This window comes from Castanea sativa, chromosome 12 (assembly GCF_040712315.1).
Source record: "Castanea sativa cultivar Marrone di Chiusa Pesio chromosome 12, ASM4071231v1".
NCBI classification, from domain to species: domain Eukaryota; kingdom Viridiplantae; phylum Streptophyta; class Magnoliopsida; order Fagales; family Fagaceae; genus Castanea; species Castanea sativa.
The window spans coordinates 23,146,601-23,169,480 of record NC_134024.1 but is presented as its reverse complement, the minus strand read 5'-3'; the positions used below and the strand labels follow the sequence as shown (position 1 = coordinate 23,169,480).

Sequence of the window (22,880 nt, the reverse complement as noted above, 5' to 3'; positions counted from 1 at the left end):
AATACGGCCCACTTATAAAATTTGACCTGAAATCCACCAATTTACGGTCCGTTTGGATTGATTGAAATCCACCATCTGTTCTCTCTCTCTCTCTCTCTCTCTCTCTCCGCGCCAAGCCAAAACGAAATATCTGTTAGCAATATATATCTCTCCCCCAAACTTGAACCAAACCAACTGAGCTGACTGAGGCTATGGTTTCCTCACCAACGCTGGCCTTTACCTCATCAACCTTATTACTACACTCACCAGACCCATCTACTAAGGTATGCAAATGCAAAACCTTCTTTGTTTCTTGTTCTTCAAATTCTGCTACTTCTACTACTACTGATACTACAAGCACTGGCTCTGACCCAGTGACTATTAATAATGACAATAGGAGTAATGGTAACATTAACACTCAGAAATTTAGCTATAGCAGAGCCTCTCCGTCAGTGAGATGGCCCCACTTGAAACTCACTGAAACTTACCAATCTTCTCAGACCCAATTCACATTTCCATCTCCTCCTCTGACCCATGTTGTCGAGGATGCTGGTTTGTCTGTAAAAACCTCGGATTCTGGGACAAAAGAGAAAACCCAGAATGGGAATGATGGTGTTGAATCAGAATCTTTGAATATGAATGATGAAACCCAACAAGTGTTGGGGAGGCCTAGCAAGACTAAGTTTAAGAAAATGACTAAATTGGCCCTTAAGAGAGCTAAAGATTGGAGGGAGAGAGCGCAATTCTTGACTGATAGGATTTTAGGATTGAAATCTGAGGAGTTTGTGGCTGATGTGTTGGATGACCGGAAGGTTCAGATGACTCCCACTGATTTTTGCTTTGTGGTGAAATGGGTGGGCCGGTCGAACTGGCAACGCGCATTGGAGGTGTACGAGTGGTTGAATTTGCGACATTGGTTCTCCCCGAATGCACGGATGCTTGCCACCATCTTGTCGATTCTTGGAAAGGCTAACCAAGAAGCCTTGGCTGTGGAGATTTTTTCCAGGACAGAGTCTGCGGTTGGTAATACTGTCCAAGTGTACAATGCCATGATGGGTGTGTATGCGAGGAATGGGAGGTTCAATAAGGTTCAAGAACTGCTTGATTTAATGCGCGAAAGAGGGTGCGAGCCAGACCTTGTGAGTTTCAACACTTTGATTAATGCCCGTTTGAAGTCGGGTGCTATGGTGCCTAACTTGGCTATTGATCTTTTGAATGAGGTAAGGAGGTCAGGACTTAGGCCGGATATAATAACTTACAATACTCTTATTAGTGCTTGTTCCCGTGAATCAAATTTGGAGGAGGCTGTGAAGGTTTACAATGATATGGAGGAACATAGTTGCCAGCCAGATTTATGGACTTATAATGCTATGATTTCAGTGTATGGGAGATGTGGACTGTCTAGCAAAGCTATGCAGCTATTTAACGATTTGGAGTCAAAAGGGTTTTTGGCTGATGCGGTGACGTATAATTCTTTGTTATATGCTTTTGCAAGAGAAGGGAATGTGGAGAAGGTGAAGGAGGTTTGGGAAGAAATGATAAAAATGGGGTTTGGTAAAGATGAGATGACATACAATACTGTAATCCACATGTATGGGAAGCAGGGCCGACATGATTTAGCATTGCAGCTTTACAAGGACATGAAATTGTCAGTTCGAAATCCTGATGCGATTACATACACTGTTTTGATTGATTCACTTGGGAAAGCGAGTAAGATAATGGAGGCTGCAAATGTGATGTCAGAGATGTTGGATGCAGGAGTTAAACCCACTTTGCGGACTTATAGTGCTTTAATTTGTGGGTATGCAAAAGTTGGGATGCGGGCAGAGGCTGAAGAGACGTTTGATTGCATGCTTAGGTCTGGGATTAGGGCTGATCATCTAGCATACTCAGTTATGTTGGATATCTTACTGCGGTTCAATGATACAAAAAAGGCAATGGTGTTGTATCGAAAAATGGTGTGTGATGGCTTCACACCTGATCATGCCCTTTATGAGTTCATGCTCCGAGTATTTGTGAGGGAAAACAATTTGGAATGTATTGAAAAAGTGATGAGGGATATGGAAGAATTGTGTGGTATGAATCCACAAGTTATTTCTTCCATTCTTGTTAAGGGGGGATGCTATGACCATGCTGCTAAAATGTTGAGATTGGCCATTAGCAAAGGCTATGAACTGGAACGTGAGAATTTGGTATCTATCTTGAGTTCATATAGTTCGTCCGGAAGGCACTTAGAAGCACGTGAATTGCTTGAATTCTTGAGAGAACATGCTCCTGGCTCAAAGCAACTGTTAACTGAAGCATTGGTTGTCATACTTAGCAAGGCTCACCAATTGGATGCTGCCTTAAAGGAATATACTAATACTAGGGGATTTGGTTCATTTAGTGGAAGTTCTATCTTGTATGAAACCCTGATTCAAGGGTGTGAAGAAAATGAGCTCTATGGTGAAGCTTCTCAGCTTTTCTCTGACATGAGATTCTTTGGTGTTGAAGCATCTGAAAATCTTTACCAAATTATGGTACTCATATATTGTAAAATGGGCTTCCCTGAGACTGCCCACCATTTAATTGATCAGGCTGAAATGAAAGGTATTTTGTTTGAAAATGTCTCAATGTACGTTGATGTTGTTGAGGCCTATGGGAAATTGAAGCTATGGCAGAAATCAGAAAGCTTGGTGGGAAATCTTAGGCAAAAATGTACAACAGTGGATAGGAAGGTTTGGAATGCTTTAATTCAAGCTTATGCTGCAAGTGGTTGCTATGAGCGAGCCAGGGCTATTTTTAATACAATGATGAGAGATGGCCCTTCCCCAACTGTAGATTCCATAAATGGTCTATTGCGAGCTTTAGTTGTCGATGGGAGATTGAAAGAGCTTTATGTGGTAATCCAGGAGTTGCAAGATATTGGTTTTAAGATAAGCAAAAGTTCTATTCTTTTGATGCTTGAAGCATTCACTCAAGTTGGAGATGTTTTTGAGGTGATGAAAATATATCATGGAATGAAAGCTACTGGTTATTTTCCCACCATGCATCTTTACAGGATTATGATTGGTTTGCTGTGCAAGGTAAAGCGAGTGAGGGATGTTGAAGCCATGGTATCTGAAATGGAAGAGGCAGGATTTAAACCTGATCTTTCAATATGGAATTCTATTCTTAAGTTATATGCAGGAATTGAGGATTTCAAAAAGACTGCCCAAGTGTACCAGCGAATCCAAGAAGCTGGACTTAATCCAGATGAGGATACTTACAATACTTTGATTATAATGTACTGTAGGGACCATAGACCAGAGGAAGGTTTGTCACTGATGCAAAACATGAGAAGGCTGAGCCTGGAACCTAAGTTAGACACATACAAAAGCCTGATTGCAGCATTTGGTAAGCAGAAGCTGTTGGAACAAGCTGAGGAACTTTTTGAAGAGTTAAGGTCAAATGGATCTAAATTGGATCGTTCCTTTTATCATATAATGATGAAAATGTTTAGAAATACTGGAAACCATTCCAAGGCAGAAAAGCTATTGGGCATGATGAAAGAGGCAGGAATAGAACCCACCATTGCCACAATGCATCTGCTTATGGTTTCTTATGGCAGCTCTGGACAGCCTCAGGAAGCTGAAAAAGTGCTTAACAATTTGAAAGGAACTGGCTTAAATCTTGATACACTACCATACAGTTCAGTTATTGATGCTTATCTCAAGAATGGTGATTATAATGCTGGAATACAAAAGCTCATAGAGATGAAGGAAGGTGGTTTGGAGCCAGACCATAGAGTATGGACATGCTTCATTAGGGCTGCAAGCTTGTGCAAGCAAACAAGTGAGATGCTTATCCTCTTAAATGCACTCCGGGATGCTGGGTTTGATCTTCCCATCAGGTATTTATTAGTTTTTCAAATTTTAGAATGAAGATAAGGTGCCGCCAATGGACTTTTTAGTTTCTTCTAAACTTCTCCTGTGAATTTGTTTCTAAGAGAATCTTGTGTTGTAGGCTTCTGACAGAAAGATCTGAGTCACTTGTTTCAGAGGTAGACCATTGTCTAGAGAAACTAGAACCCGTGGAAGACAATGCAGCCTTTAATTTTGTCAATGCTTTGGTGAACCTATTGTGGGCATTTGAACTCCGGGCTACAGCTTCATGGGTTTTCCAACTGGCGATCAAGAGGAGCATCTATCACCATGACGTGTTCAGGTAGGTGCTAGGAAATGCAGTTTTGAACTATCAATTTGTGTTATTTGTTTATCTAGGTTAGAACTCTGTTTTTTCCAAGAAAAGCTTGAGTAGTCTGCTTATAACTCACAGTCCATTAAATGCAGAGTAGCTGAAAAGGACTGGAAGGCTGATTTTAGAAAGTTGTCTGCTGGTTCAGCTCTTGTTGGTCTTACTTTATGGCTTGACCATATGCAGGCAAGTTCTCGTCCTTTTCATTTCTATTAATAGCACTCTTAAGGCTGCCGTTGTCCGAAGTTTAGAATAAATCTCTATGGCTGTTACTAAGGATGCTGTTAGTCATTATTACTATTAGCATGTCACTGAAATCAACTCATGTCAATTAAAGTCTTAATCCCAATGAAATTGGGACAAGCTTATGAATTGTTAACAGGTAACAGTTCAGCCACATATATTCTTTTCTGCCAGTCCATCACATGTCTGCTACCTGTAGCACTTGTTGGAATATTTTTCTTTGAAAAAAAAAATTATATATATATATAGGTGTCACATCAGTCAATCTCAAAACTTTAGTATTTCATTTGTTAAAATAGAATGCTATTTTTTTTTTTTTGGAGTCATCCAAATAGTTAAAATCTGAGAACTCCCAATTGAACATACTGGCCTCTTGACCTAGATGGGCCATTAGTTCATGTACTATACATGAAACCTAAATGTGTTTGAAGCAGTGAGCATGATTTTATTCCAATGAACATCTCATGATTCACTGAAGTCATTGTTCATGCTATGGGAAGATGCTGAATTGTCAAAGAATTGATAAAATGCTTGGTCACTATGGAAGCTGTCAAGTTCGTAATTATTTTGCCAAGGTAGTTATGATTTAACTAATATGGGGTTCCTGGCAGTGGCGGCTCTAGGATTTTTTTCTAGGGAGGTCAGTAAGAAGATACTTCTTTGGTAAAATATGAATATTACGGTCTAAATGGCTTTCTTATTACAAATTTGTCTATAGTACGTATTAGTAATATAATAAAAAATAAACTATAGGTTCATTTGACATATTTGCTCTTAATATAATGAACATGTTAATTGTTGTTGTTAAGTGAATTTTAATTATTATTTCTTAAAATACTTTTATTTATTAGTTTATGAAGATAATATGTTTAAATTGTACTATCAATGTAAGATTTATATTATAGATAATTATACCATACACATTTGCAAAAACTATACAATATTGTACACATTTTTTTAGAAACAATGTAAATATTACAATGATAGTACAATGTAAACTATGAATTTTCCATTAGTTTATTGCATATTTATTAAGATCTAAATGAGCTTTTTAAAACAATTTTAGATGAAAAAAAATTTACTTTGTTGTTGGGCTTACTATTTCTCCCAGATTTTAGATAAAATTAGATTGTTATTAGGCATTTTTTTGTATTTAAAAAGATCAAAATATTGTTAAGATGATCATAATTAAATTTGTTTCAAGTGGGTTTTAAAAAAATTTAGAGTTGAGTGTTCAAATTTTTATTTAGGAGGGTCAAATAAAAAAAAAAAAAATATATATATATATATATTATATATATTAAAAAAAATTGCTAGCTCAGGGGGTTCATTTGAACCCCTGAACTATACATGGCGCCGCCCATGGTTCCTGGGGATTGGCTTATTTGCACAACTGAGAACCTGCCAGGAGTAGGCTTGTTTTTTTACATTTCTGCTCTTCTGTCACTACTTTTGTCTATGTTTCTGGTTGTGGCTGTGTGTTTATTGAACCTTCCACCATTTCTGCAGCACTCATTCTTACTATTGCTTCAGAAGGTTGTTGTGCACACCACAATGATACACCTAAAATGGATTTTGTATTTTATCATCTATGAGTGTTGCTCCAAACTATAAAGCTACGATCTCATCTCTAAATTTTCTTTCTTCAAAGCCTTGCAACTCATCAGTTTGAAGTCTCTCTCTCTCTCTCTCTCTCTCTCTCAGAACATCGTAACATTTGTGTTAAAGGTTGACTATTTTCAATACTCTTGTCAAATATGTTAGTCAAGGTGGTAAATTGGATTATGAGTGGAAAGGTCCGTGGAGGTATCCTGTATCTTGGTTCCTACTTAAATTTACTGAGAAGCCAATATTTGGAATCAACCAGCCATTTATGCAGTAAAGAAATCTTTTTGGGACTATTCCCATATTTCTTGTCCTTTTTGTTGTTGTTCTTGTGTACAAGCACTTAATTAGTCAGCAAAAGTTCAATAAAGATTGTGGTCTCGGGGTTTGTAGATTCTAAGATTTGGTATGAGGTTTATAACTTCTCAAAAAAGAAAAAGAAAAGGTCTGGTTTAGGGTTTATAAAGTGAATGTGGGCATACTAGGAAACCAGTTATGGGTTGATGTAAATAAGTTGCTGAATTCCAGAAGAAAGAATTTTAAAAAATAATAATAATAATGCATAATACTCTAGACAGCTATTCAATTTGTGTTCATATTGTCCATCTACTGTATTTTTTAGGGAAAAAGAGGTTTGGTTATAACGATCATGCAAGTATACAGAGTCAAAGACAAGACTGGTTGGTCACTGTTGGTGCTTGAATAGTAATAAATTTAGTCTATTACTAACTTGTTACTAACAAGTAACTGCAATTGTTGTTATTATTTGATTTTTTGGTGAATTGGGAGTTTTTTGGGTGTTATATTGACTTGTTTTCTAAGTATGAATGATAAAACTCACATGTTTAGTAGCTTGGGTATGCATTTGATTTCCTTCATTGAATGCCCTTGATCTAATTAAGCTACCTTTCAAGTTAGCTATTAAAGCTTGAGACAGGATGGAAAAGTAGATCAAGTCTACCAAAAGTCAGACATCATCTTGATTTTTTTGTCAAATCTATGAAATTTGGAAAAAAAATGGATTGTATATTAAAAGCATCTATAATAGATGATTTGAAAGTATATAATCAAACTGAATGTGATCCTCTGATGATCCTCTTTTTCAAATTTTATATTTCCTAGTTAATATTGACATGGTGAGATGTGAACCTTTTGCTGGACTTACTAGCCAACAAATAGGAGAAAACTCTTGTTCTTTCACCAACTTGGGATGAATATCAATGTGGAAGCTTATTGGAATCAAAATGGAAAGACTAAGAATGAGCCAGTAATTGCACATCTACCCCCTCCCCTCGTGTTCCCCTTCCCAAAAAATAAAGATTTTTATATAGAAAGAACCATACCGGAGATACTTCATTCTTGCATTTTTTTTGAATTTAAAACAAAATTAAAATAAAAAACCATAGTTCTACTAAAGTAGCATCTTCATTAAGCACCCAAAAAAAAAAAGGAGAAAAAGAATAAAGTTAGGACCCTGGCCTTATACAAGCAATTTCATGACAGGCGATTTTTAGATCACCAAAAGCATAAAACATTGTCTCTGCACCTCTGGGAAATAAGATTTCAACTAATGTTGGTATGTATGTAAAAAATCTTGCCTTATTCTAGTCTCTCTTCATCTAGGTACCTGCATGCATTCAAGCATACCTGCATAATTGCACATTCATATGAGCACACAAACACAAACATGATGTAAATCTGAATTCATATTTGTGCTTGGTGATTTTCATTCTTTTAAAAAGCTGAGAAGGATGCAAATGTAACATGTAATTCACAGAGAGAGGACGAACTTTAATCCTAATTACTGGGGTCTGCCATAGGAACTGCCAGTATCACTGAACTTTCATGAGGACTTTGACAATCATTTTTGTGCCTAACATATAGTTTTCTATACTTGGCAGGATGCATCATTGCAGGGTTGTCCTGAGTCTCCAAAATCAGTTGTTCTGATAACAGGGACGGCAGAGTATAACATGGTTTCCCTCAATAGCACATTGATGGCTTGCCTTTGGGAGATGGGGTCCCCTTTTCTTCCTTGTAAAACACGAAGCGGGCTCCTCGTAGCTAAGGCACACTCCCTTAGGATGTGGTTAAAAGACTCCCCATTTTGTTTGGACCTTGAGTTGAAAGATGCCGCATCTCTCCCTGAATCAAACTCCATGCAGCTCATTGAAGGATGCTTCATTAGACGTGGCCTTGTTCCTGCATTCAAGGACATAACTGAGAGACTTGGACTAGTGAGGCCCAAGAAGTTTGCCAGATTAGCTTTGCTATCTGATGACAGAAGAGATAAAGCTATTCGAGCTGACATAGAAGGGGGGAAAGCAAAGCTGGAAAAAATGAAGAGCAAGTTCGCACTTAGTAGAAAGGGGAAGACCAAGAAGCTTAGAAATGGGAAATATTTTCGGAGAGCTATACTGTCAAACGTTGAAAGATGATTTATACCTGGTTTAATCTAAAATACACTGTCATGATGTCTATAGTTTATGGTCTGGGAAGTCCCAAAAAATCGATTAATCTGTGTTCAACCTATTTTGTTGTCTTGCTTGCTAATGGTGGGCTATGTTAATTGTGCTTCTTAGAAATCAAAATCAGTAACGCGTTTTCCAATTATTATTATTGTATACATATTCATTCTTTACACAGTAATAATGATCCCTTCTATTATTAACTGTGGTTCTTATACAGGACCTTACATGCTTGGAATTCAAATCGAGCAATGAGATTAGAGAAAAAGATAAGCTAAAACTTGTGATAAGATAACACCTATCCTAAGTAACAAGTGCTTTTTCTTACAGTACCAAAAACAAAGGACAATTATTCAAAGAGTCCTAATAACATATAATAACTTCTAATGGATCACATCCCACTTGTTACTGTCTTCATCGCATGCAGTTGCTAGGGCGATAACACAATGTGATTAGAAAGAAAGTAATATATAATTTTTGCTACCAATTGCAATGGTAACATTTGAAGTTTTTACATTCTCCCCAAGATGCCTGCTCTCTTTTTGGCATTGCTTGCAACAATGCCTGACCACGTTTTCCTTCTCTGATAATAACATTTCTCAAATAAACTGGATGCTATTATACAAAAGGAAAGTTGAAACAAGGGGAAAAAAAATTCAAATGGAAAAATCAATAGAGGTTGAAAATTATAAGACTATATACCAACATAAATTTCCAGATGCAGAGGTTATACCACAATAGTAGAAGAGCAAAACTTAGGCGCAGTTGTTCAAGTGTTGTACCTTAGGTTCTCTAATAAAATCCATCCATATGGTTATATTGGCCAATAAACCCTATAATTGAATTTAGTTGTCCTTGGGAAAAGATAACACGGTCTATACTATATTGATCAATGCAACCATGTGATTGAATTTAATTGTGAAAATACAATTAAATTCAATCATGTGATCCTAGAATCTATAATTATAGGGCCCTTTAGGTTATTTGTTAATAAACTATTTTATGAAAGTTTTGATATCAATTTTATGGGGAATATAAGAAGTTATCAAAACAATTAATTGTTTTTTTTCCCCCTTTTCCCATAAAATATTTCCACAAATATTTTTCTAAACTAATATCCTTAGGACATCCGTTAACATTTCCTCTCTATATATATATATATAGGTAAGACCATGTTAATTCAATGTTCAACCCCTGATGCTAAGATCCAAGTCTCCAAAATAATTCAATGGCAAGATATTATTCTTTTCAAAGAATGGACTTTGGAACAAGAAACTCCACTTGTTAAACCTATTTTTGATGAACTTAATCTTACTAATATTCAACAATATGCTGATGGCACTGTTAAAATTTGTTTCGGTGAACATAATAAGCCTTCGAGGATATATATACAAAAAATCGTACCTCAATTTAACCCAAGGGACATAATGTTGTGTATGTATATATAAACCAAAACTGTTGGCCCTATTATTTCCAAAACATTAATTTAGCTCTCATAATAGTACTTTGTAAATAAAAACAGTATGGTTTAGAAGCTGCTTAAAGATGATGGTTTTATTATTTGCACAAAGATGGTGAGTTGATGATATTTTGCTTATGTCTTTGCACCATAATGAATTTTTGGAAAAATTACACTTTACTACCCTAAACTGTACCCCATATTATACTTTGCACCCTAAATTTTTTGAATGCATATTTTGCATCCTTAAACTATGATACTTGTTTCACATTGCACCCCAACTTTAAATTTGCCGTTTACTTAGATGGAAAAGTACGACATCATGTAAAAAGACACAATTGTCCTCTTCTCAATCTCTTAAAAACAAAAAAGAAATTACATTTTACCAACCTAAAGTATACTCTTAATTACATTTTGCACCCTAAACTTTAGATTTTTATTCAAGTTAATGGCAAACTTAACATCAGGATGCAAAGTATAACGAGAGTCATAGTTTATGATGTAAAATGTGCATCCAGAAAGTTTAGGGTACAAAGTATAACCTAGAGTATAGTTTAGGATAGTAAAATGTAATTTTCCTTAAATTTTGAGTGAAACCTATAATTTAAAAAATTATAGTTGAATAAGTTATTTATTCAAGTGATAATTTTTTTTTCTTAATTTTTCTTCAGTATATTAAACTAATTGCTAAATTCATGTAATTTTTATAGCTGAATCTCTTATTTCAGTGATAAATAGACAGGATTTGAGACAGTCACCAATTTGATCCAATTTGGATTTGAAATTTATGAGAGATGATCATTTGAAATTAGTGAAACTATGTTACACCTAAGACCCAAAGACACATAATATTTATTTTCAAACATTTTATAATCTATTTCATTTATTAATTTTCTTTTTTGATATTTCTTAATTTTTCTTCATATATTAAATTAAGTGGCAAATCCACGTAATTTTTATATTTGAATGTCTAATTTGAGATTCTCTATCAAGATATTAATTAAGAATCTCCACTCTTTCTGATTGTGAATCTCACATATGCATAATGAAAAGAAAAGTAATACTACAACTGTAAACTATTAATGTGGTAAATTCTTATTAGTTCTCAAATGGCCCGCCACTAACATTACTTTTTTACTTATCAAAAATTACTCACTACATCAATAATTTGTATAAAAAAAATCCATATAATTTTGCATGAGGTACAATTAAGGTTTTAATTGTAGTTATTGTACTTAAAAGGCGAGACCAGGGACAAGTGACTGTGACAATAGATTAACGAGGGAGATCTGTTTGACCTGAGAAGTTGGTGTGCTTAATGAAATGAGAATTGGTTGGCATAGTGAGTTTTGGAAGAAGCTTTGAAGTGGACTGAGATGGTTGATCACGGTAGTGTCATTGCCTTCTTGTTGAAGTCTTATGATGGAGATGTGGAAAAGGCAGCAAATTTGGTGAGCAATTGAAGGCCAAATGAATGTGATTCTGATACCACTATGAAATTAAAGGAGAAAATATTGTAGAGTTTGTAAAGAGAGAACACAAAGAGTTATGTGGTTTGGCGTGATAACCTATGTCAATGGGATAACCCCTTAACAATTACACATTCTCTATATATTTAATTCATGCTTACAATGAACCTTACATAGGATATATATATATATATATATAGAGAGAGAGAGAGAGAGAGAGAGAGAGAGAGAGAGAGAGAGAGAGAGAGAGAGAGAGAGAGAGAGATATGGGCTTTATACTAAATTGAGTCTCTAGGCCATTACATAATACAGTAATATCTTTAACAATTTCAACCACATTTATTTTAGCAAATCAAAAAGTAATATTAATGAAAGTAATAAAAGGCATACATATTTGATAATGAAATAGAAAGCCAATTTCATTATTTTTTTTACTGATACATGAATGACGAGTATAGATCTATATGTGAAGCCCACTAATTAGACGCATAGTTTGAAAAATTATTGTCAAAATGTGCTAGAGGTGCATGATAAGAGATAAATCTAATACATGTTCTAATAGGGCGTGGTTTGAGAAACATGGATTGAAAATGATAAAGATATGTGACTAGGAAGAAATTTGATAGAGTAGGCTACCAATTAGCATGATTCATAATACTCAGCCACGATGGTCAAGGATGCATAGACCACAAGAAAGACGAACACTTAGTGCAAAAGAAAGATGCATGTGCCCATTGGATATAATTGAAATCATTGAGATCATCTTATCATAAAATATCATATCTGAAGATGATTCATGTGAAGTTTTCAGAATGCTATCCAAGACAAAGAAATAAAAACATTCAATCATAAAACAAGCTTCAAATGGGAAACCATGTTTTATTTTTTGAGTGTGATTTTTTTTTCTTTAAATTTAAGGTTTTAATTATATTAAAGAAAATTTAATAACTTTTTAGTATCTAAAAAAATAATTTTTTTTTTAATAATTCACTACACTTTTTTAGGCGCATGGATTGATGGTGATTAAAAACATGTGAACTCAACTTCACAGAATAAAATGATAAGAATGAAATTTGCATTTTAGCATAATATTCCTTTTTCTTTCTCTCTCTCTCTCTCTTCGAAAACAATACTACTCACAATGTCAGGCCCATGAACCGTTGGGTTCGAATCTGATCGATTACCATCCAATTATGGATGTCTAACAAAACCCAAAAAAAGGCCCAAGTAGCGGCCCAGCTCAGCCGAAACCCTATTTAGGGTTTTCACAACCATTTCCTCTTTATATAAAACTCTTAAGAAACCCTAACACAATCCTCCCTTGCGGCCAAGCTATAGCGAGCTAGAGAGACACAGAGAGAGAGAGAGAGAGAGATTAGCTTCTTCATTGCTCAGGTCTGTAAATTCATATCTTCTTTCTCTTCCACTGTCTTGCCTTGGTTCGTTCCATTATTGCATTTCGATTACCTTCTCTTATCTCTGTTTGGTTGCTGAGAAAAAAAATTTCTATGGGTACGAAAATTTTAAGGACTAGTAGAATACTGTACTTTTGTTTTACTGCAAATATTAGGGTACAACTGCACATGGGTTTGCGTTTGTTTGTTTGTTTGTTTGTTTGTTTTAGATCTCTGGGGTTTATTGCTCTCTCAAAGCCATTCTCTTTTTGTTTACTCTGTTATGTATTCTTTGCTATTCATTTTGTTCTGTATTTTTCGATTAGACCCTGTTTGGTTGCTGAGAAAAAAAAAGATGGGGTTGTGGGGGAATTGAAAGAAACGAAGGACTTTATGTTGAAGATGAAGCTTTTGTTGTATATGTTCATTCAAAAGCATGCCTTTTTCCGTTTGTTTATTTTTGTTTGCTAATAACCCTGTTTTTATTGAAGTAAATCGTTTATTGTTTGATGAAAAATGGGTCTGCTTTTTTATTGTAATTTAGGAGTATAGAAAAAGAAAAAGGTAGTTAATAACAAGAACATGGTTTATTAGAGTTTAGTGACTGTCAAAAGCATGTTTAGATTAAGCAGCGATAGAAAGAGATCTTTGTTTGTGTGCGAGTTTAAAAGTAGTGCCCCTTGGACCCATGTATATTCCCTTTGGGTGCATTCATTTTGTGGATTGCATTGTGTCTAAGATTTTCCTTGCTCCATTTTTTGTAATATCATTCTTTGAATTTACTTACAGGTAAGAAATGGTGAAGCACAACAATGTTATCCCTAATGGGCATTTTAAAAAGCACTGGCAGAACTATGTGAAGACATGGTTCAATCAACCAGCTCGCAAGGAGAGAAGAAGAATTGGTGGGTATATTATTTTTCTTGCATCTGGATTTGCCTTATTTTGGTCCTGAATTGTTACACTTTGGTTGTTCAAACACGCAAACATAGCCCACCCTCCAATTTAGTGCAAAATAATATTGTTGAGTGATATTTGACTGACTCATATGTTAAATTATTACCAGCTCGCCAGAAGAAGGCTGTCAAAATCTTCCCCCGCCCTACTACTGGAAAACTCCGTCCTATTGTTCATGGACAGACACTGAAGTATAACATGAAAGTGAGATCTGGAAGGGGCTTTTCTCTGGAAGAATTAAAGGTGGGGTGTTTTTATTATCGTCTGTTAAACTTTTGCTTCCAGTATGATGACTTGTAACTGCTGTGTTTGTTCTGAATATAGATAATTATTTCTTGAAAATGGTTATTTTAAAAATATTCTTGAAGGATAAGTGGTTTTTCAATCAGAATTGGGCAGAAGACTGATTCCTTGTCTTCCTTCTGTCCTACTTGATAGTACCGCCTATACAAAAGGCTTCTAAACTGACATGTAAACTTGTGTAATTGGTGCCACATTAACAACAACAATAAAAAAGTTTCTTACATTTCTGGTATGTATTTAAAAGTTGACACATCATTTTGTAAAACTTCAAAAAAAAAAAATTGAAGTGGGTGGTATCATTGTTTATATTATATAAGCAATATTTTAGCAATCCCATGCTTGCAAATATTGCCCGTCTATAAGATGTGCTCTATCTTCTTTTTGCTGTAGTTTATGCTGGTATCATCTCCCTTTCTGTGTTATGGTTTAACAAGTTAAATCCCCTATTATTCTTCTATAAACAGGCTGCAGGTATTCCCAAGAAGTATGCACAGTCCATTGGGATTGCAGTTGATCATCGCAGAAGGAATCGTTCCCTGGAGGGTCTTCAGGCTAATGTTCAGAGGCTGAAGACATTTAAGGCCAAATTGGTCGTCTTCCCAAGGCGTGTCGGCAAATTTAAGGTTTGTTTTAATGTCTGAAGTGCTTTTATTGTACAAATGGATGCTTTCTTGTGTTCCCTGATTTCTCACATTTCTTGCAGGCTGGTGATTCTGCACCTGAGGAACTTGCATCTGCCACCCAGGTCCAAGGCCCATACTTGCCCATTGTACGCGAGAAGCCATCCGTGGAGCTTGTGAAGGTTACTGAAGAGATGAAATCATTCAAGGCCTATGACAAACTCCGTCTTGAGCGGATGAATGTCCGTCATGTTGGTGCCAGGCAGAAGAAAGCAGCAGAAGCTGAGAAGGACGAAAAGAAGTAGTTGGTTTAATAACATCAGGCAGTCTAAATATTTTTTAGTGTTGAACCGTCTTTTGCAATTTTGGTTTGAGCCATTTATCTTCTGGACTCGGCTACAACTTAGCTTTGTTTTGAGTTTATGAATTTGTGGATTGCATGGATATGTTGACCTTTATTCAGTAATGGTTTTGGTACCTTTGTTAGAATGAATACATTTTGGTTATCTGCTGCCCTATATAGAACTATGGACCTATAGATTTTTTTCGCAGAATCTATGGATCTTTTTTTACATTGTTGTAACTTGGCAATTTCTTGAGCTTTTTGGTATGAAGTGGGCTGAACTATGGAGGCTGACTATTTTGGTCCTTAGCGTGCCAAATTGAGTTTTTTTCTCGAGAATATAGTGTAGTGTCAGTTGTTGAAATTGCTACCAGTGATGTAAACGCTACGATCTATGAACTTGGTCTCTTTGAAAATTTCTTTAGGTTAAAATATTTTCAAGTATTCATCTAACCCATCTTATCTTATTGTCTAGTGTGGCCTTTTCCTGTCTCAAAATGTTGATGGTATGTTCATATGTGAATTTGTGTTGCTGGTCTTGCTCTCTGCAACTCAGCATTCTTAGACACAGAATGAGCACATTCGCTGAATTGAGTGAGCTACTTAGGTAGCATGCCCTGTCCCAGAGATCACTTGCCATTGAAATCTCTAAACATCTCAATGGAAATCCTGAAATTCCAATGTCCTGCAATCCATTGATCCAAAGTTTGCTTGTATTCTACATATCAGTGACTGTGATCTAACCCAAATTATATGCTTGTTCTTAGGGTGCTTCCATATCCTGATCTTTTAAGGAGAGAGGATAAGGCCATTTGGTTAATATTATCTTTTGAGCATATGTGATGTGGATTGTTACCTCAGATAAAGTTTGCTTGACAATGAGCTCAAAAACTTATTTAACGTTTGCATCCCTGATTTATGGGTGAAAAAGAAATTTAATTTTGTAGCACAGCAAGAGAAATTATGAGAAAAATAACTTAGATCTTCACATCCATCGCCCTTGCGAACTCCAATTATTTTTTTTGAATGTGCTTGTTAATTCCAACTAATTGATCTAATACTGGCAAATTATTAATGATTCTATATGATGCCTATGCCTGTGGCTCTGTTAGTGTAATTCTAAGAGATTTTAATGTCTAAAAACTATCAAGCAAGCATAAGCAAAATGAACAAGGTCAATGTTAATATTTAACAATTCCTTTTGCCATTAGCAGACACAATTCGTCAGGTCTTGCTTAGTTTCGGGAATAATAAATTTCAACTAGATTTATGGGTTGTAAGTTGTAACTACTACTCATCCAATACAAGAGGGGAATCTTTGGTTTAGCAAGCTGATTCTATACCACGTTGTCCAAAACTGAAGCTTTCTCCAACAAAGGAGAAGCGACCTTTTCTAAGAGCCAAGTACCTCACTTCTTTGATGCCAAAAGATTCACAAACATTTTTGCTTTTTGATTGGGAAATAGTGGGGGAGGGCCGAGTGGGATTTGAACCACAGACATTGTAACACAAAATATTCACAAACATGGTTGAATAATAAACATACTGCTGAATAATAACAAACCGCATGCCTCTACAAATGAATACAAATGGCCAAGTAAACCATTTTTGAGCCACAGGTTGCACACAAGTCAGTAAACTGTAAATCCAATAACCAATGTTTGCAATTTTGTGATATACTGAAAGGAACCATTATAATATATATATGTAAATGCCAGATCTGAAGGATTAAGTTTAAGTATTACTAGATTAGATAGAGGTTTTGGTAAGAGTCCCCAATATCTAACAGACAAGTCAATGCCAGGATAAGGCAATCATCGCATTAATAATTGTTAGCCAAACAACCATGTACATTTTGGTAACTTGCTCAAGGAAACAGTGGTGATTTACTATCACATTACACAACCCCTCAGAATGGTATGTGAGCAGCAATGAATCTGAAGATGCATGAACCAGATGTCCCACCAACATTACATAGTCAGCATCCCTCTTTGATGAATCAGAACTTTAATGCCTGAAAAAGATTCCCAGTTAGTAAATCATAAGAAGGATCTTTAATAATAAGTATGCAATATTTAAATATCAAAAAGGGGATGTTGTGATAGTTATTAGTGTCATAAACAGAAATTCCAAAGTAAACGGTTGCTTACAATTCAATATACCATGTTATAGAATCTTCTGTTTCCTCGTGCATATATGGATTTACTTTTGATCAACATATTGGTAGGTCTGTAAAATTCATATTGCCATGAAATAAATGATTTTCAAAAGCTTTTATCTTTAAAGTTTAAACAGTTGTGACCATGCACTTGAACTTCATGACTTCCAGGCAGATTCTTCTTTTATCAACCAACAAAAAACTTGTCTGAATTGAACACGGTATGCATAACCATTAAATTAATTGTCTATTACTGTGTCCTTTATATATCAGTAAATCAAAAACTGGTTAAAATTTTTTCAGAAACCAAAATTTTCAGAAGAATTTTACAGACTTTTCACAACTGTTCTCAATTCAATTCAAACACATTATCTAAAATAAGTTTTGACCAGCCTCGTGACTTAAAAGGGAATGTAAGACGCTTACTACTGACAGACCAAGTGATCTACGCCCCCTCAAACAACTCCTATAACATTACAACAAAAGTAAAAGAAATAAAATTCATTGGTAAATTTTTAAACAAGGTATTCATACCTGAGAAGCCATGACCCAAGTTCCATCTATCCAATCTTGATGTGGTCTTAAGTCAGAGTGACGAAACTCCCCATCATCTTTTGTTCTCTTGAAGTAAATTTTGTATTTTGAGCCCTTAAGGATCTTTGAAATCACACCCTCCCACCACCCATCATTGTAATAAGCATCAACTTCTTCATTCAGATTGAAACTATCAACCACAACAGCATCAGGAGGACGAGGCCTCATGTGCTTTATATCAACCTCTTCTCTCAAAAACTGTTTGTTATCCTCAGTTCTCAGGCTCTTGTACTCAACAAGGTATTTGTCCTGTCCGATAGCATTGATAACTTTTGCAGAAAACCAAGCACCTTCAAACCCAGCTTCATCACTGCATACCTCAATTTGCGTTCCTTTGCTAAGATTCTTCATACTTGATTTGCTTGAACTTGGTTCCATCCTCATTGACACTTCCTGCATCCAAAGTTTTAGGAAGATTGATCTTGTAAACCAAACAAGAAAGATGAACAAACAAAACAAGAACATAAAGCGGTATACAAAAGCATGAATCTGCTATGACTATTACAAAACATTTAGTATGAATAGATTGTACAGACTCTGCATCCAATATACAAATTTTTACAGTTATCTACATCTATATTCTTTCCATGATACAGCTTATAAAGTGTTACTTATTTCATTAATGTTTGTGACCTTATTTTACTTGGCACATTTGTACATTAGAATCAAAAGTCCATGCCTACAATAAGTTTAAGGAAAAATAAATAAATAAATAATTAATTTTTATTTATAAGTAAACTTGTGTCAATGCTTTAACATAAGGAAAGCTACAAGACTAGAAGTAAAAGAGAGAAGGAATACTTGCACATAAGCAAGAAAGTGTATTATCATTTTAATTTTGCATGGTTTAATAATTGAGTAAACCACCAGCTGGTTCTTCTTGCAATTTGTTTAATTATTTCAACTCAAATCCTAGATTTAACATAATCAAGAAATTTTACATGAGAATTTAATTTCTGAATGATATATAGCACCTAGAAGAAAAGAGAACGAAAAAAAGGAAAAAGAACAAGGGTTGAGTTAAGAAGATAATGATATAATATAATAATGGGGATTAAAACCCAATTTACTGTGACTGGAAAATTGTTCTTTAATTAATTTTCTGTATCTCATAAGGACAACTCTCCATTGCAAGCCCTTAATCAAGCTGAATATAAGATCTTCAAGAACTTATTTTAAAGACCATCTTTCTCAACCAAGTGAAAGCATCAAAAAGGGTTTCAAATGATAAAGCAATTCACAGGTTTAGACTATCTAGTACAAGAGAAAGAAGAAACAAGGACTCCAAGATGCAGCATTTCCTGAAAGAGAATTAAACATCGAACAAAATTATAGCATTCTTGCAAAGAGAAAAAGTTTCTAAAGAGACATTCCATCTTGAAGACAAGTTTCAAAGTTATTTTTGCATTTTTAACACATTCCATTATTATTTATTTTGCTTGCTCTCCTTATCTTCTCACCACTTTACATGAAAAAGTAAAAATTTCCAAATTTATGTTAATTGACAAAAATCACCTTTGTCCCTAGACCTGACTAAGATATTTCTGAAAGGAGCATAGTAGTAGTACTCTTCCCAGAATGGATTATAAATAAAAGTTTTCAGGTACCAATGACTTTGATAGGTAGAGATGTACAATCTTAATGATGATTATTGGGCTCAACCTAGACAAATTTTCCATTTAGTAGCATCCTAAGTAGGCATATTTGACTTTCATTTGTCCAAAAATAATTGTGAATACGTTATTCTTCCACTAAAGGAAGACAAAAATTTGATAAATAATATTTTATGAATATGAAAAATTAATGCCCACAGAACTATAAAGAAAACTTTTTTTTTTTCGTGTACTAGCCATTTTCAAAAACAGATGCCAGTTTCTGCTATAAGACTGGTTAAAAAATCAAAAGAATGCCATGAATACCACGAAAAAGGAGCAGGATTTAGCCTAAAATTTAATTGTAATACATGATTGATGCCCCTGGGTGACAGTGGATACCAAAGTCAAAAATGCAATGTGTTTCCCAACTCTTAAGAGATTTGATTATGCATGTATAAATTCTTGTAGATCAGGTGTATGACTGTTTAGGTTTTAAAGAGATATATATTTATAAAATTTTAATTCATCAATGCCAAACAATGAGTGCTTTAATTATCGTGTTCTTTCTAATAACTAAATGTATGTCATGAAATCCAAGATGAGACTAAGATTCTTGAAACTCAATGACACTTTTTGGTCTCTCTTATGAGAGATTTTCCCTCGCCACTTACTGTAACAATTGAATTATTTTTAAAAAGAAAATGTCTATCATAATTCCATTCCAACAAATACTACATGTATTTCCCTAAGTTCGGTACAAGTTTCTGTCAGTTTTTTCATCAAACATTTACAATGCATACCTTCTGAATATAGAAAGAAGCCAACTGAGGAACAAGGTGAAGAAAAACCAAAAAATAACAAAAGAGAAAGAAAACCCATTAACATAAAAACAAAGAAAGAAGAAACTGTTACCCTAGGTGGAAGCCAAGCTCCCTTATCCCACTCCTGGTGAACCCTAAGCTCTGAGGGTAGAAACTGAAACTGTTGCTTCGCAAACCTAAAGTAAACCCAGAACAATGACCCTTCATCATCAACTTCAGTGATCACTCCTTCCCACCACCCTCCACTGAAAAAAGCATCCACTTCGTCTCCAAACTCGAAACGATAACCGGGTTCGGAAGGCGGTGGAGGAAGGGGCCTTAAGAGCACCAAATCAACCTCTTCTCTCAAAGGTTCATCGTTGGCTTCTAAGTGTTTGTATTCAACCACAAACTTGTCTGCGTTCCAATCCCTGCCTATGATTTTTGCTGGGAAAAGCGTGCCTCGTAGGTTGTGGTCGATACTTGTGACCTCAACCTCGTCACCTATGGTGAAGTATGATTGAGCTGTTGTATCACCGTGCTGCTTTTTGCGAGGCATTGAGGCTCTTTAGGGTTTTCTGTCTTGCTCTCTCTAGGTGTATTGTATTTTAGGGTTTGGGTTTGGAAGAAGTGGACTGGAGATGAATGACGAGAGAGAGCAGGTATATATAATACTATATTGTAACGGGAGTCGGGTTTTACATATCTTTTGATTGGACGCAAATACCCAAATCTAAATGGTGGGCTGCTGCTGCTGCCGTGTGAGAGGGATTGTGTTCAATTATCTTATGTTTTTATCCTTGAGAAATGATACTCATTTCTGTTAGAAAGAGTGATTTCACCGTAAATTTAACGAGTAAAACTCATTATAAATGTGAAAAGAAGAAGTACTATTCTTTGTACTCTGAGAGTACTTAAGAATTACTTTTATCTATATATTTGTTGTATCAAGATATTTATAAGAAGTTATGAGTTCAAGTAATGACAAACTCTGTTAGTGCTCAAATGATCGCCTGTTATAACGCAATATGGTGGATAAAGTGGTGTGAGAGCAGTGATCATACTTGCGATCCCTTTTTTTTGTTCATAAAAAATAAGAGAGAACAAATTAAAATAGGTTCCATTTTGAGTAATAGTCTTTGTTCATATCATCTCTCTTTGTAAAGGTTAAATATGAGAGATAAATTATATTCCTTCTGTCTCAATTTGTTGGCTCTCTATTCCATTTTGAGATGTCCCAAAATGAAGTCCTTTTTTCTAAACTTATTAAATATAAGTTTTATCTTACCCATTACTTTGTTTAAAAAGTCAATGCTATTATTATTTTTTAGTTTAATTAATGATGGTAGTTTTGGAAACTTATACATTTTTATAAGGAGTTTAAATTCAGTCAGGATTTGGCATAAAACCAAGTTTTTACACCCTCCAATGAGCTAGTGCCATGTCATCATTTTACCAAAATATGAATACAACTCAAACGCAATAATTTTCAATATCAGATTCAAAACAAAACCAAAACTCAACCCTCCTCCTCACGTTCAAACCAAACCTCCATAGCCCTACCCCACCCCACCACACATGCCGCCACAACACCGGAGCCGCCACTCCACTGAGCATAATTTACCAAAAAAAAAAAAAAAAAGCCATAAGACCCATCTCAGTTCTAGTGCTCATCTCAAAGAAGTAACCAAACCCAAAAATCTATAAACACCGATATCAATAACAGAACAAAAACCCATCAGCTTGTTTAAACCAAAATGATAAAATTTATAAATTAAAACAAAAATGATGAGGAAGATGGCCATGGTGCTGGGTCCTTTGTTTGAGATCTGATGGATGCAACGTTTTTTTCAGGTCACCTTATAGACCCTCACTAAGCCTCTGATGAGTGGGAGTTTAAGGTTATGGTTTTGATCATTTTGAATAATTTTGAAGAGAGAGATGAGATGATTTTGGGTTTGAGAGCCACTGTTTGTGGCTCATGTAATGGCGTAGTAATAAAGCACCACCACGAATTTCGATCCATAGTGATTCCGATGGTTTGTGAGGCAGAGTGGAGTGGAGATCTGGTTTGAACGGGAGAGGAGGATTGGATTTTGTTTTGTTTGTTTTTATTTTATTATTATTATTTTAGATATGATATTGTGAGCATGTATTGTGTGTGAATGTTTGTATTCATCTTTTAATAAAATGCTAACATGTCAATATCTTATTGGAGGCGTAAACTCTTGGTTTTATGCCAAGACCAGACCAAATGTAAACTCTTTTATAAGGTAGACAATACAATAAACGGTGTTCCCTTTTAAAATGTTTGATTTTTGAAACAGGACAAACAAACGAGTAATGCTACAGCCACAAACTTTTTTAAAACATTTTTTACAAAATATTCATGTGAACAACCTCTTATTGGTTTTCATCTAGATCCACCATTAATATCACTTTTTTATATATCAATAATCACTCACCACATTATCAATTTGTAATTTTTTTTGTAAAATAGTTTATATCTCTAGTATTATTCTAAACAAATTGGGACAGTGGGACTTGGGAGTAATAACCTACATCAAATAGGTAGTTGACTTAAATCTCAAACAAGATACTAAGAAAGCTTGAATAAGTTATTTGATAAAATAGTAAACACCAAATTTGATGGAATGAATAGTCACGGTGATCTATGT

General features: G+C 35.0%; 3 protein-coding genes across 4 annotated transcripts; 2 read left to right on the top strand and 1 right to left on the bottom strand.

The window, feature by feature from the left end:
* The first annotated feature begins 112 nt into the window (after positions 1-112).
* Positions 113-8,655, top strand: LOC142621212 (pentatricopeptide repeat-containing protein At3g18110, chloroplastic). Of its 2 annotated transcripts, none has more exons than XR_012841725.1 (4): positions 113-3,850; positions 3,964-4,164; positions 4,295-4,380; positions 7,944-7,978. XR_012841725.1 is itself a non-coding variant. In XM_075794529.1 (4 exons), exons 1-4 carry the CDS (start codon positions 192-194, stop codon positions 8,478-8,480), a joined length of 4,488 nt encoding a protein of 1,495 aa, XP_075650644.1. In that variant the 5' UTR covers positions 113-191; the 3' UTR covers positions 8,481-8,655. The 2 variants fall into 2 exon arrangements, 1 of the variants encoding a protein (XP_075650644.1); XM_075794529.1 differs by having other exon boundaries at positions 4,290-4,380; positions 7,944-8,655.
* A 4,056-nt stretch (positions 8,656-12,711) lies between these two features.
* On the top strand, positions 12,712-15,228 carry LOC142619656 (large ribosomal subunit protein eL13z). Its single transcript, XM_075792861.1, has 5 exons — positions 12,712-12,833; positions 13,622-13,737; positions 13,899-14,032; positions 14,557-14,715; positions 14,796-15,228. Exons 2-5 carry the CDS (start codon positions 13,629-13,631, stop codon positions 15,015-15,017), a joined length of 624 nt encoding a protein of 207 aa, XP_075648976.1. The 5' UTR covers positions 12,712-12,833; positions 13,622-13,628; the 3' UTR covers positions 15,018-15,228.
* A 1,504-nt stretch (positions 15,229-16,732) lies between these two features.
* Positions 16,733-20,866, bottom strand: LOC142620934 (protein AGENET DOMAIN (AGD)-CONTAINING P1-like). The gene is made up of 3 exons (XM_075794249.1): positions 20,315-20,866; positions 17,748-18,200; positions 16,733-17,069 (listed from the first exon to the last, which is right to left on the bottom strand). Exons 1-3 carry the CDS (start codon positions 20,759-20,761, stop codon positions 17,055-17,057), a joined length of 915 nt encoding a protein of 304 aa, XP_075650364.1. The 5' UTR covers positions 20,762-20,866; the 3' UTR covers positions 16,733-17,054.
* Positions 20,867-22,880: the final 2,014 nt, after the last annotated feature.

Coding starts and splice junctions, on each gene's coding strand:
- LOC142621212 (XM_075794529.1), top strand. CDS start 192: ATGGTTTCCTCACCAACGCTGGCCTTTACCTCATCAACCTTATTACTA. Junction 4,165..4,289: donor TATCACCATGACGTGTTCAG/GTAGGTGCTAGG, acceptor CATTAAATGCAG/AGTAGCTGAAAAGGACTGGA. Junction 4,381..7,943: donor TATGGCTTGACCATATGCAG/GCAAGTTCTCGT, acceptor TATACTTGGCAG/GATGCATCATTGCAGGGTTG.
- LOC142619656 (XM_075792861.1), top strand. CDS start 13,629: ATGGTGAAGCACAACAATGTTATCCCTAATGGGCATTTTAAAAAGCAC. Junction 13,738..13,898: donor CAAGGAGAGAAGAAGAATTG/GTGGGTATATTA, acceptor AATTATTACCAG/CTCGCCAGAAGAAGGCTGTC. Junction 14,716..14,795: donor GGCGTGTCGGCAAATTTAAG/GTTTGTTTTAAT, acceptor CATTTCTTGCAG/GCTGGTGATTCTGCACCTGA.
- LOC142620934 (XM_075794249.1), bottom strand. CDS start 20,761: ATGCCTCGCAAAAAGCAGCACGGTGATACAACAGCTCAATCATACTTC. Junction 18,201..20,314: donor GAGCTTGGCTTCCACCTAGG/GTAACAGTTTCT, acceptor CTTTGGATGCAG/GAAGTGTCAATGAGGATGGA.